Source organism: Saimiri boliviensis, chromosome 9, assembly GCF_048565385.1.
Source record: "Saimiri boliviensis isolate mSaiBol1 chromosome 9, mSaiBol1.pri, whole genome shotgun sequence".
Taxonomy (NCBI): domain Eukaryota; kingdom Metazoa; phylum Chordata; class Mammalia; order Primates; family Cebidae; genus Saimiri; species Saimiri boliviensis.
In genome coordinates this window covers 125,874,574-125,886,713 of record NC_133457.1, presented here as the reverse complement: position 1 = coordinate 125,886,713, position 12,140 = coordinate 125,874,574, and the positions used below count along the sequence as shown (strand labels likewise).

The following is a 12,140-nucleotide window of genomic DNA, read 5'->3' as shown; positions in this document are numbered from 1 at the left end:
CAGCCTGGGCGACAGAGCAAGACTCAGTCTCAAAAAAGTAATAATAATAACAAAAAGAAAGTAGATGTAGACCCCACAGATGTGAAATGCTTACTTATCTTGACCAAGGCACAAAGAAGCTTCCATGGAAAAAGGGTCATCTTGTCACCGGATGTTGGCGCATTTGCATATTCATATGCAAAAGGGGACCGGTGCCTCACACCTTATAGAAACATGAGCTCGAGATGGTGGATAAGCATAAATGTAAAACTATACAACTTCTAGAAGACGGTACAGAAGAAAATCCTTGTGGCCTTGGGTTAGGCACTGAATTCTCAGACACAATACCCAAAGAGTGATCCATAAAATTTTCGGTATGTTGGACTTTACCAAAACTACACCTTTTCGCTGTGAAATACACTGTTAGGAGGAGGTGAAGAAAGCCACGTGGGAGCAGACAGCTGCACACCACATCTCCGACGAAGGGCTTCTGTGCAGAGTGTATTTTTAAAACTCTCAAAACTGAGCCATAAGAAAACAACCCAATTTTTTAAAAATGGCAAACAATTAGAACAGATATTTCACCAAAGAGGGTAGGTAAACGCCACACAAACACAGGAAAAGATGCTTAATGTCATCAGTCACTAGAGAAACGCAAAACCACAAGATACGCTCCTATTAGTGTGGGTAAATGAAAACAAAAAAAAACTGCCAAAAAGCTAAAAAGTAAAAACTTCACACGGAATCAGAAAGATTGAAGACTTTCTGCCTGAGACTGGGAGCAGGGTGGGTTTGGTGGCCCACACCTGTAATCCAACACTTTGGGAGGCCAAGGCAGGAAGATCACTTGAGTCCAGGGGTTTGAGACCAGGTGCCTGTAATCCCAATTACTCATTTCTCGTGAGTAAATACACAAGGTTCAGATTGCTGGGTCATACAGAAAGTGTGTGCTGCCGGTGTTTCCAGAGCGATGCGCTGTGTTGCCCGCCCCTCGCCCTCACCCTAACGCACACACAAGTGGGGGTCACTCTGCGTCCTGGCTGGCTCCTGGTCTTGCCCCGCCGCTCTGGCTGTGACTTACAGTACGTTGGTGAACAGGAGTGGTGACGGTAGACATCCTTGCTCCCAATCCTTTTTTTTTTTCCTTTCAAGACAGGGTCTCCCTCTGTTGCCCAGGCTGGAGTGCAGTGGTGCAATCTCAGCTCACTGCAACCTCTGCCTCCCAGGCTCAAGCGATTCTCCTGCCTCAGCCTCCTGGGTAATTGGGATTGCAGGCACCTGCCACTATGCGCGGCTAATTTTTTTGTATTTTGGGGGGGAGATGGGGTCTTCCCATGTTGCTCAGGCTGGTCTCAAACCCCTTCCTGTGTGAATATGTGTAGCTGCTTTATCCATCATCACCCAAACCTCAAACAACCCAGGTGTCCTTGAGTGGGCAAATGCATCAGCGAAATGTCCATCCGCACACGGACCCGACTCCGCAGAAATGAGGAGCTCCCGTCAGTGCCGGCGACAGCTCCGAGGTTGGAGTGGAGGAAGGCTGACTCGAGGGGCCACTTCCCAGCTGGCTCCACTCACCACATCCCAGGAAAAGCAAGGCTGCGGGATAGGAGAGTGGACAGCCAGCAGAGGGGCCGGCATGGGGCAGGTGGGCTGCAGGGTGACAGGGGCTGGGGCTAGGGGGCTGGGGCTGGTCTCTGTCTTCCGAAGTGGGGGTATGTGACGGCATTTATGGAAGCTCACAGGTGCGGAAGCTCACAGGTGCGAGCAAGCACAGAGGGGAATCGTATTGCATGTCAATGGAAAAATGAAGTAAGAACCAAGAAAACCCATCTCTGGTGTCCGACCACTCTCCACCACCTTCTCCACCCCTACCCTGGTCCAGGTCACCTGCTCACTCCCGGGCATCTGGCTGCAGCTTCCCAGCCATCCCCCTGACCCCAAAATGCACTCTCAGCAAAGCAGTCAGAACTGCCCCTTTAACATGTAAGTCGCATGGCGGCTCTGCCCAGACTCTCCCACGGCCACTCCCTTTTTCTAGAATAAAAGTCGTGGTGAGGGCTATGAGGCCCGTGTGGTCTGCCGTGGCTTCTGGCACGGCCCTCTGCTCACTCTGCTGTGCCACCCTGGCGGCCAGGCCAGTGCTGCTCCTTCAGCACACCCAGCGTGTGCCTGCCCCAGGCCTTTGCACCTGGCATCTTCCCCGATGCCCGCAGGAGCGCTCCTGCAGGGTCCACACGAGACCTTCCTGACGTGCCTGCACCCCACGCTCCCCGAGTGGTTTTCTCTGAGGCTTGTTACTCCCTGCCAGTCAGCTGTCATGCCTATTGTGCTTATTTTCTGTCTTCTCTGATGGGACGTGAGTTCAGGGGGCCAGAACTTTTTGCCAGTTTTTCGGGCCACTGTCCCCCTGTCCTGGCAAGTAGTAGGTGTTCAGTGAATGAACAATGAGTGAAGGAAGAGGTTTCCTTCCCGGCCCTCCCAAGCCCTGCTGCACGTCTGCTGTGGCGGAGGGGAGAACGTGAATCGTGCACACTGGTGGTTGGGTCCCTCCTCCGCCCAGGCACAGGCTCCAGCATTTTATGTCATTAACTCATGAGGCCACAGGGCAATCCCTACCTCCAGTTGGCTGATGGGGAAACAGAGGCACAGATGGTCAAACCACTTTCCCAGAGTCCTACTACTGGCCAGCAGTGAAGCTGGGATTCGAACCTGGGTTCTGGCAAGCCAGCCGCTCCGTGTCACAGGGGACCTGAACCACTCATTCTCGGGAAGCGTTCTCCTGGTCTCCTGGCTCCCCTGCCTGCCTTCAGCAGCCGGCTCTGGGTATGCAGGACGCAGCCTCACAGGTGCACGGGGATGTAAAGTCCCAAAGCAGGTACAGGTGGCTTCGCGGGGAGGGGTCGGCGCGCCAGGTTCTCCAACCTGTGCCAGGTCCACATGGCACTCCAGACCCAGGGATCTCTCCTCGGCCTCCTGGGGTGGGTGGTGGTGCCCCACTGGTGATGCTTTTGGAAAGAGCAGTGGGCACCGAGGGGGGGCAGGCGCCTTGGCCTTCTCTGGGCCTCAGTTTCTTTGTTGACGCTGCGGAGCCCGGGGTCCCTCTCCGGAGCTGTGCATTCCCCTTGGGACGCTGCATGGATGGGACCAGCCCCTTGGCCACTGCACCTTCGCTAGCGGTGACAAGATCAAATGCCAGGGCATGGCTGGGGAACAGTGGGGGTCTCGGGGGCAGGCGGACGCCACAGCTGTGACCTCAGTGCCAAGAACCAGGACCTCCATTCCCCTCCATGCCTCGCTTGCAGAGCTGGCATTGCGTGGGCAGCAGCCTGGTCAGGGCATGAGGGGCTGCAGCGTGGGCAGCTCACGTCCCCAGGATTCCTCTGCTTCTTTGGGGCCTTTAAGCCCTTTGTGGCCGTGCCGGGGAGGAAGAGCTGCAGTACACACAGCCTGCGGGGGCAGGACCCGGCCGCCTGAAACAGCCTCGGGAGACGGCGGCTCGGCCACTCTCTGCTGCTGCTGTTTTTCACAGACTCACGGAGGCACGACGGACACGCCTGAGATCCACCCGCAACCTACAGGTCCACGAGCTTCGAGCCTCAACCAAGATACAGAACGTTTCCGTCACCCCAGAGTTCCCAGCGCCCCTGTGGCCACCCCACCCCTCCTCCGACCTTCCCCCTGGCCCAATGGCTCATCCTTTTCCAGAACTTCAAGTGCTTGGACCACCCAGGGCCTTGGAGTCTGGGGTCTTTCACATAAAGCGCCTTCGTGAACCGCGTCTTCAAGGGGACCCCGGGAGGACAGATTCCGCCAGTCTGAGTCATCACCTCCCCGAGCCGGAAAGCAGAAGAGAGGTTGCCGGGTGCTGGGGGCCAGAGGTTAATGGGGACAGAGTTTCGGTTTGGGGAGGGGGAAGGTTCTGGAGGCAGATAGTGGCGTTGTTTGCACAGCAACGTGAACGTGCTCCTTACCGCTGAACGGTGCCATCACCAATGGTAAGACGGCACATTTTATGTGATGTATGTTTCACCACGAGTTAAAATTAAAGAAAAGCTTTTTCCTTCTCTTAATATAAACCGCTAGAGAACCACGTGGGCATTTATTTCTGTGACAGAGAAACAAAGGCAGCCCCGGGCTTGTGCACAGGCCTCTCGGGCCCTGCTCAGCCCAGGCCGTCTGTGCCCATCAGCAGATGTGGCCAGATGGGAGCCCCGGTACCCCTGAGAACAGCCTGGAGACCTGAGGGCTGCTGCCCGAGGCCCTGCCTCGCCTGTGGGGTGGCAAGTGCAGGTGGCCGTGCCCGCTTGCTGCCCTCAGCACCCACAGAACTGCGGGCTCAGCCCTGGGACCCCATTTGTCCCTGGAGTTGAATGTCCTCAGAATGCTGTCAGTCTGAGTGCAGGACGGCCCGGGAGAGCTGACCCTGGGTCCCAGTGCAGAGTTGTGAACAGGTGAGCCTGGACTGCTCTGGGGCAAGTGACTCCCGAGGACTCCAAGCCCACTCAGAGCCGCTGTGGCCAGCTCTGAGCCCCTCACGCTCCCACCCTTGCCCGTCGCACCCAAAAGCCTGACCGTTGTCCCATGGAGAGACGTCAGGGTCAGCCCAGGCCTCCCCAGCTGAGAGCCACTCTAGGCCCTGTCTCTCTGCAGCCACGTGATGTGCACAGGTGGTCCGCCCTCGGCTTCATCTGGGAAATGGGGTTACGGGGTACAGATGAGAACCTGGCCCCAACGGGCAGGTCGAGTGCCTGGACAAGCCCAAGGCCACCTCCCTGTCCTGCCCTCCCTCCCCGCGGCCTCAGAGCCGCCGTCTGAACATCTGATTTCAGACGCCGAATTCTTTCTTCCAACATAGAGCACCTTACCCTTTTGAAAACTTTTAATGACATTTTTCAAACATATGCCTAGAATGTCATCAACACCTGCTTTCCACAATTACAGACTTCAGGCCAATCTTGTCTCCTTGGTGGCTGTCCTAGGGTCCCTTCCCCCAGATCACGCTTCAGCAAGTCTGAGGCATATTTCGTCCGTAAACACTTCCGTATGCACCTCTAAGAGATCAGGACCATTTTGAAAACCATACCCACAATAACTCTGGACAACAGGAATTTGCAGCCATTCAACTCCCCAAACTTTTTAGCTGCTTCTTGGCATGAAGAACGATTGGCTTTGGTTCCAGGATTGTGTGACAGGCCGATTTGTCCAAGTCTTTGCTAAGAATCAAGGCCACCTGGGAGGCTGAGATGGGTGGATCGCCTGAGGTCAGGAGTTCAAGACCAGCCTGGCCAACATGGGGAAACTCTGCCTCTACTAAAAATATAAAAATTAGCCAGGCATGGCGTTGGGTGCCTGTAATCCCAGCTACTAGGGAGGCTGAGGCAAGAGAATCACTTGAACCTGGGAGACGGAGGTTGCAGTGAGCCGAGATCACTCCATTGCACTTCAGCCCGGGCAACAAGAGCAAGACTCCGTCTCAAAAAAAAAAAAAAAAAAATCAAGGCCACCATCTCCGGTTCCCTCACTGTTTTTGTCCGGAGGTGTTTCTCGTGGTCTGGGTTTTGCTGGCTGCGTCCTAATGGTGCCTTTGTCCCTGTTCCTCTGTCTCTGGTGTGTCCTGTGTGTGGCAGAGGCATCAGGGGCTCCATCGGATCCGATGGCTTTGATCCAAGGATGTCACGGGGTGTGCGCACACCAGGACCCACCTCACACCTAACTCCCTCCCCTTCGTGACACTGGCGGCTGTCAAGAATCGGTGGCTGCAGCCATTAATGTATCAGGCTGGCACCTGATGGTGGTGTTCTAATACGTACTCCTGCGGCTTCTTCACATATTGACTGGAACGCTTCTGTGCGGACACACTGCCCTTCCTTTACTCTTGGGTTACTCTCAACTATAGAAAAGGCAGGGAAAATGCTCCCTTCTTGTCCTCTAAAGGGTCCTGGCCTTTTCTGACTGGAGGAAGTGTGTGACTCTCGGCCTGCACCAACAGCCCTCGACGCCCGCAGCTGCATGGTATGGGTCCCTTCCTGTCCCTAGAGGAGGTCAGAGTGCGGCAGGCTGTTCCCCGGTGTAAACGCCTCTGTCCCTAACGACCCCTCCAAGAACTCCTTCTTCTGCAACTTTCTTTCTTATTTTTTTCTTTGAGATGGAGTTTTGCTCTTGTTGCCCAGGCTAGAGTGTGGTGGTACAATCTCAGCTCACAGCAACCTCTGTGAGTTCAAGCGATTCTCCTGCCTCAGCCTCCTGAGTAGCTGGGATCACAGGCGTCCCTCACCACACCAAGCAATTTTTGTATTTTTAGTAAATACGAGGTTTCGCCATGTTTGCCAGGCTGGTCTCGAACTCCTGACCTCAGGTGATCTGCCTGCCTCAGCCTCCCCAAGTGCTGGGATTACAGGCGTGAGCCATCTCGCCCGGCCTTTCCCGCAACTTTCTAACTTGAAAAAGTTCCCGCCGCAGAACAGTTGCAGGAGGAAGACCCCGGACGCTCCGCTGCCCATGGCCGGCCTGCGGCCCAGTGCCCGTGGCCCCGGGAACCGTCTCCTCACTTGATCCATTACCTGCTTGCTCTCCTTCCACTTGGCCATGACTTTTTGTCTGAACGATCTGAGAATCAGTTGCAGACTCCACACTCTGAACACCCCTGTATCTTTCCTAAGAACAAAGGTGTGGCCTTGAGAGGTCGCTGTGTGCAGCCTGGGGCATGGGACGGAGCCCCGAAACAATCCATGGCCCGAGTTCACTGGTCTCCCTCTCCTTCCCTGCCTCGGGGCTGTTCCTTTCCCGGGATTCTGCCCGTCCTGAACAGCGGGGTGTTGGCCAAGTGGCCCTGCAATCTGTCTGCTCCTGGACGCCTCCGTAGCAGGGGCTGTGGGCCACCAGTTTCTCCTGCAGGAATCGAGGTCCTCTCTGTCCTGGGAGGAAGGGGGTGCCCTCTGAGTCTAAGCCAGTGCAGAGCACTCCTGCTTGTACTAAGTATGAAGGAGGCTTTCCGAGGAAGCAAAGGGGAGCAGACGGGGGGGCCGAGCCCGCAGGAGCAGGGAACAGCAGTGATGGAAGGATGATGGAAGGCACCCTTACGGCCGCCCAGGAGGGTCGAATGGACTCGTGCCTTCGAGGCTGGGGGAATTTGCTTTTGTGTGTGGCCATGTTGGGGGGGCGGGTCTCTAAAACCATTTCAAAGGCTGCAGCCATCTCATCGGATTTGAATCTGACACCGGAACTCACAGGCCCCTGCCACCGTGGGTCCTGGGCACACGCATGTTCAGTATACACTCCCCGGACGGGTGAGCGTGGGACTCTGCTGGTCCACGGCCTGCGCCATCAGCCCTGAGCCCTGCCACACAGCCCGTGCCACCGGGACCTTTCACACCTGAGGTCAAATCTGGAGGTTGGGCCTGGGCCGTGGGGGATCAGACCAGACGAGCAGCAAGGGCCGCCTGCCTGTGCGGGGTCACGTGTGCGGGCGGGTTAGAGAAGGGGTCGGCATCCCGCAGGTCCCCGAGCCCCCAGCACCGCCTCCCAGTCACCCTGCTGCACCGGGGCCATGTCTGGGGCCTTTGGGAGGGTCCAGGGCACTGGTTCCTGAGAGCTCAGCTCCACTATCTACCCCCGCCCCTGGCTACACACTCAAAGTGTCCAGCCAGCTTCTGGGAGGATCATCCTGTTGCTCCAGAATGTTCTCACAAAGCTGCCTCATTTCCAAACACAATTTCTGTTTGCAGGTGCCCAGGCCAAAATTCCGCAGAGACAGGGGCAGGAAAGGACCCCTGTTCTGGGAAGAGGGCCGTTTGCTTGGCCACTGCCCCAGCACTTCCAAATGCATCGCTGAGAGGGAGACACTTCCCTGAGGGTACCCGGCCCTCCTCAGCCAGACATCCCCGTCTGAAAACAGCAGCTGTTCACGAAGATGTGCCAGTCGCCCAGAAGCCCACGCGGGGACATAAACCCCCTCATCCGGAAAAACCTCTTGTGAAATGGCGGATGGCAGGGCGGGGTGGAGGGAGGCCAGGCCTCTCTGACGAGGAATGTTCTTTTTGAGCCGCATAGCAGCTGGCACCAGGGCCCTGGGAAGCCCCGGGCCGTCAGCCTCGGACGGAGGAGCGCCCTTGTAATCAGCCACTCCCAGGCACGCGGCTGAGCCCGTTAAAGAAAAATGGAAACGACGTTCTCCAAGGGCGTGGAGGAGGCCAGGAGCCCTCAGCAATGCTCGGCCAGCACGCGTCCGCAGGGCTGGGGTCTCTCCCAGGGCGGATGCGGCCTCTTTGAGTGGACGAGTGACCGTGGCTGGGCGTAGCGTGACTTGGCCCAATCTGCCTCACAGCCTCTGAGCAATAAGGCCGGGCAGGTGGTGCTTTGGGAGGTGAAGGGAGGTCCCGTAGGTGCCCAGTCCCAAGTGACCGGCGGCAGAGAGGCCGAGCGCAGGGAAGGACGCTTTCCAGGGGGCGGAGCCGAGCTGTGCTCACACCCCTGTGCTTTGCGGCTGTTTTTGGGGATTGCAGGAGGCCTGTGAGCTCCTGGCCTCTTGCCAGGGGAGAGGGCGGAGTGGGTGTCTGAGCAGGGGCACCTCCTGGGTGAGCAGTGACAGCGCTGACCCCTCCACTGCCCACCCTCTGAAGGGCTGAGTGGCTGCTGCGCCTGGGGCCCCTCCACACACACAGGGAGAGGCTCCCCCAAAGACAGGAGCTTGTGGAGAGCAGATGAGCCAAACAGGAGCAAGAGGTCACTGCTCACTGTTCCCCTGTGCGCCGCGCCGGCTGCGGCCTCTGGTGAGGGGAGGGCCTCTCGCTGCAGACTCTTGCTCCCACCCGTGCCTGTGGGAGGGGCCTCCCCATGGGACCCCTATAGCCACGAGTTCTACATGCAGCTGGGGGGACTGGGAGCTTAGTTCCAACTCCCCAACCCCCAGCCCACCAGGGTGGTGGCCAGTGGAGGGTCAGTTAGGGCCCAGGGAGTGACAGGCAGGTGATGCCCTGCCTGGCACTGCTGCCTCCCCCCACTGGGCAAACTGGCAAACATGGGATGCCCAGGCAGCTACAGAAGGTCAGCTGGAAGGCTGCCGATGCTGATGTGGGGGGAGCAGGGGAATGCCAGCCACCCAAGCTGGGCAGAAGTGGGCATATCTGCCTGGATCCCTCACCCCGTGGCTTCCTCAGCCCACCCAGAATGGGGGAAACCCCACACCTCCAAGGCTGCTCAAGTCCAAGACGTCGTTCAAAGTGCCCAACCGGCCCTGACTTCCTCCCTGGACACCAGCTTCCCGCTAAGGGCTTTGGTTTGACCAGCCCCCTCCTCCAGCGCCGGAACCCCCCATACCACACACCTCTCAGCCAAACTGATTCCCAAGGGGGCTTCCCACCTGTGTTCCCACGGCGCTTTGCTCAGATCCTTGGAGGGCCCTTGGCCACTTGGCTCTGGTTTTACGCACCTTACCACATGCCACCGCCACACGCAGATCCTCACAACCTTCACAGCAGAAACACAGTCCCCACCATCCAGCACTAATGGCACTGTGAGCGCTTCTACCTGTCAGGGGCCGTGCAAACACCTCCCACGCATTGTCTCTGGAATGCTCTACCTTCTAAGGTCAATGCCATGACCACCCCATCATGCAGACCGGAAAGCTGAGGCTAAACTAGGAACTGGCCCAAGGGGGCATCAGGTTCTGCTGACTCCCATGTTTGGGCCAGGGCAGGCAGCTGGGAGGCACCGGCTGAGCCAGTCGGGGCCGCTCTGCAGAGGCGAGGAACATCACCTGTTGGGGGCACAAAGCCTTTTGAGAAGCTGATGAAAGGGGCCGCTTCCTTCAGCGACGCCAGTGCCAGCACACATGAGTTTCCATTAGATCTTAAGGAATTCAGAGACGTCCGAGGACCAGCCATGGACTCCAGGGAGGTCACAGGCACAGGCTCCATCCCCTCAACAGGAGCTGAGCCTGGCAACTCTGGAGCTGCCCCAAGTTACCCCAACCACCTTCCCAGCCTCGCAGGAGGAGACTGTCTTTGTGACCTCTCCCATGCCCCGCACCCAGAAGGCACGCCACTGGCACTGCGTTTGGGGAAAAGTGGGGGATCCGGCGGGTGGTCACCCATGCTCACCTGGATGACGATCTTGACCGTGGCAGTGTGGATGGTGGGCGTGCACACCAGGCCCCCCGGGTGCTGGCCGTCGGCGCTGCGGTTCTGCTGGCCCATGGTGAAGAGCATGGGCACCGCCAGCAGGCCCGAGGCCAGCCAGATGGCGCTGATGAACTTCTTGGTGCGGCTTCGGGACATGAGGGTCTTGGCCTTGAAGGGGTGGCAGATGGCCAGGTATCGCTCCACGCTCAGGCTGGCCACGTTGAGGGCCGTGGCGTAGGTGCAGGCGTCGCGCACGAAGTAGTAGCCACGGCAGCCAGCGTCGCCGAAGGCCCAGGGGTGGTGCACCCAGATGAAGTTGTACAGCTCCACGGGCATGGCCAGCAGCAGCGTGAGCAGGTCCGACAGCGCCAGGCTGCCCAGGTGGTAATGCACGGTGCTCTGCAGGCTCTGCAGCGACTTCTTCCGCGCCAGCGTGAATGCCGTCACCGCGTTGCCCACCGTGCCCACCGCGAAGAGCGCCAGGTACACGGCGGTCACCAGCGCCTTGGAGTAGATGTCGGTGTTCACGTCCAGGTGGCTGCTGGGCGCCGCCAGGACGCGCTCCGACGCGTTGCCCGAGCCGTTGCCGAAGCCCGGGGCCCGGAGCGCCGCCTCCAGTCCCGCCTGTGCCCGCTGGAAGGGGTCGGCGGCCGGCGCGCCCGGAGCCCCCGGCGTGGAGCTGTTGAGGCGCATCGGGACGCGGCGTCCGCGGCTCTGTCCCGCGCCTCCGGGGCTGGAAGTCCGGGCAGGAGTGGGCGCGCCTCCGGCGGGGACCCAGGAGAGAGAGCCCAGGGGAGGGCGCGTGGCGAAGACGAGCGGGCGCGCCGTCCAGCCGGGAAGCGCTGACCCAGACGCGCCGCCTTGGGCTCCGCGCTCCTCCGGACTCCCGGCTCTGCGCTCCCGGCTCCAGACCTCGCGGTGCCTTAGGCTGTCTCCAGGCTCCGTGCTGGCCGCGGGCTTCGCGCTGCCTCCGATCTCCAAATCCCGCAGATTCCCAGGCCCCCGGGCAGCAGCGCCAGGACCGATTCGGGTTGCGCGGAGCGGGCTGCTGGCGCCACGCAAGGCTGCCCCGGCGCGCTCCCTACCCCGCTCCCAATCTCCTCCCTCGCGCTTTCCGCGCCCCCGGGCCCCGCACACCTCCCGCCGCGCTCCCGTCCTCCCGGCTGTGCGCGTCTCCACCGAGCCTGCGGCCGCGCGGCGCGCCCAGCAGTGTGGGGCGGAGGAGGAGGGAGGCAGCCCCCGCCGCCGTCCCCGCCCGGCCCGGGTGTAGCCTAAAGGGTCGCTCCCCGCACCACTCGCGCTCCCCGGGGCGGTGCCGGCTGGGTGAGCGCTCCAAGGAATCCGAATTCCGGGCGGCTGCGGCCGGTACCGTGCACCGGACCCTTCCCGCCACCCTCCTCCCTGTTCTCCGCAATTTCTCGCTCCCGACAGGAAGGGAACTGTGCACCTCCCCCTACCCGGGCTCGCTCAGTGGCAGTGAGGGTGTATCGGAGGGCAGGGAAGGAGGAAGCTCCCGCTGGTAGGGCTGGGCGACTGCACAGCTGGCTGGGCCACCCCCCGCTTCTGGGTGTCCACAGGGAGCCAGAAGCTGGGGGCCAGGGGGACTCTAGGACCACTGGAGATTACATTTCTTGCAATTCCTTTTAAAATCTGGCAGCAGTCATGGGCACGCATGGTCTGTGAATGCGTTATCTCTGGGACGTGCCCCGTGGGAATGGTGGGGGCTCAGGGCACAGTTCTCACCTGGGGCAGGATGGCCTGAGGCAGTACTTCAGACACCTGCAGGGGGTGGGCAGCTGGGTCCTGCGGGAGCCACATATGGTTTCATCAAAGTCTGGGGAGGGGTGAATGGGGGAAGGCAAAACCAGGCATCCAGAACAGCACCCTCCCCACTCAGGGCTCGCACCTGGCACCCTGGGCCGGTCTCATGACGCTATGGGGTGTGAGTGGGCACCCTCTGGGCCCCTTATTACTGCCTGGATTTGTCATCGAAGTCACCCTGAGAGCCTGAGCCCCAGCAGGGTTTGGGAGGGGCAGCCC

At 59.7% G+C, this 12,140-nt stretch overlaps 1 protein-coding gene across 1 annotated transcript in view; it reads right to left on the bottom strand.

Moving 5' to 3' along the window:
* NTSR1 (neurotensin receptor 1) overlaps window positions 1-11,163 on the bottom strand; it is a 47,518-nt gene extending 36,355 nt beyond the window's left edge. Inside the window, exon 1 of the mRNA XM_003932658.3 lies at window positions 10,080-11,163. Within this exon, the coding sequence (XP_003932707.1) occupies window positions 10,080-10,793 (714 nt within the window). The 5' untranslated portion in view covers window positions 10,794-11,163. The remainder of the gene's footprint in view (window positions 1-10,079) is intronic.
* Window positions 11,164-12,140: the final 977 nt, after the last annotated feature.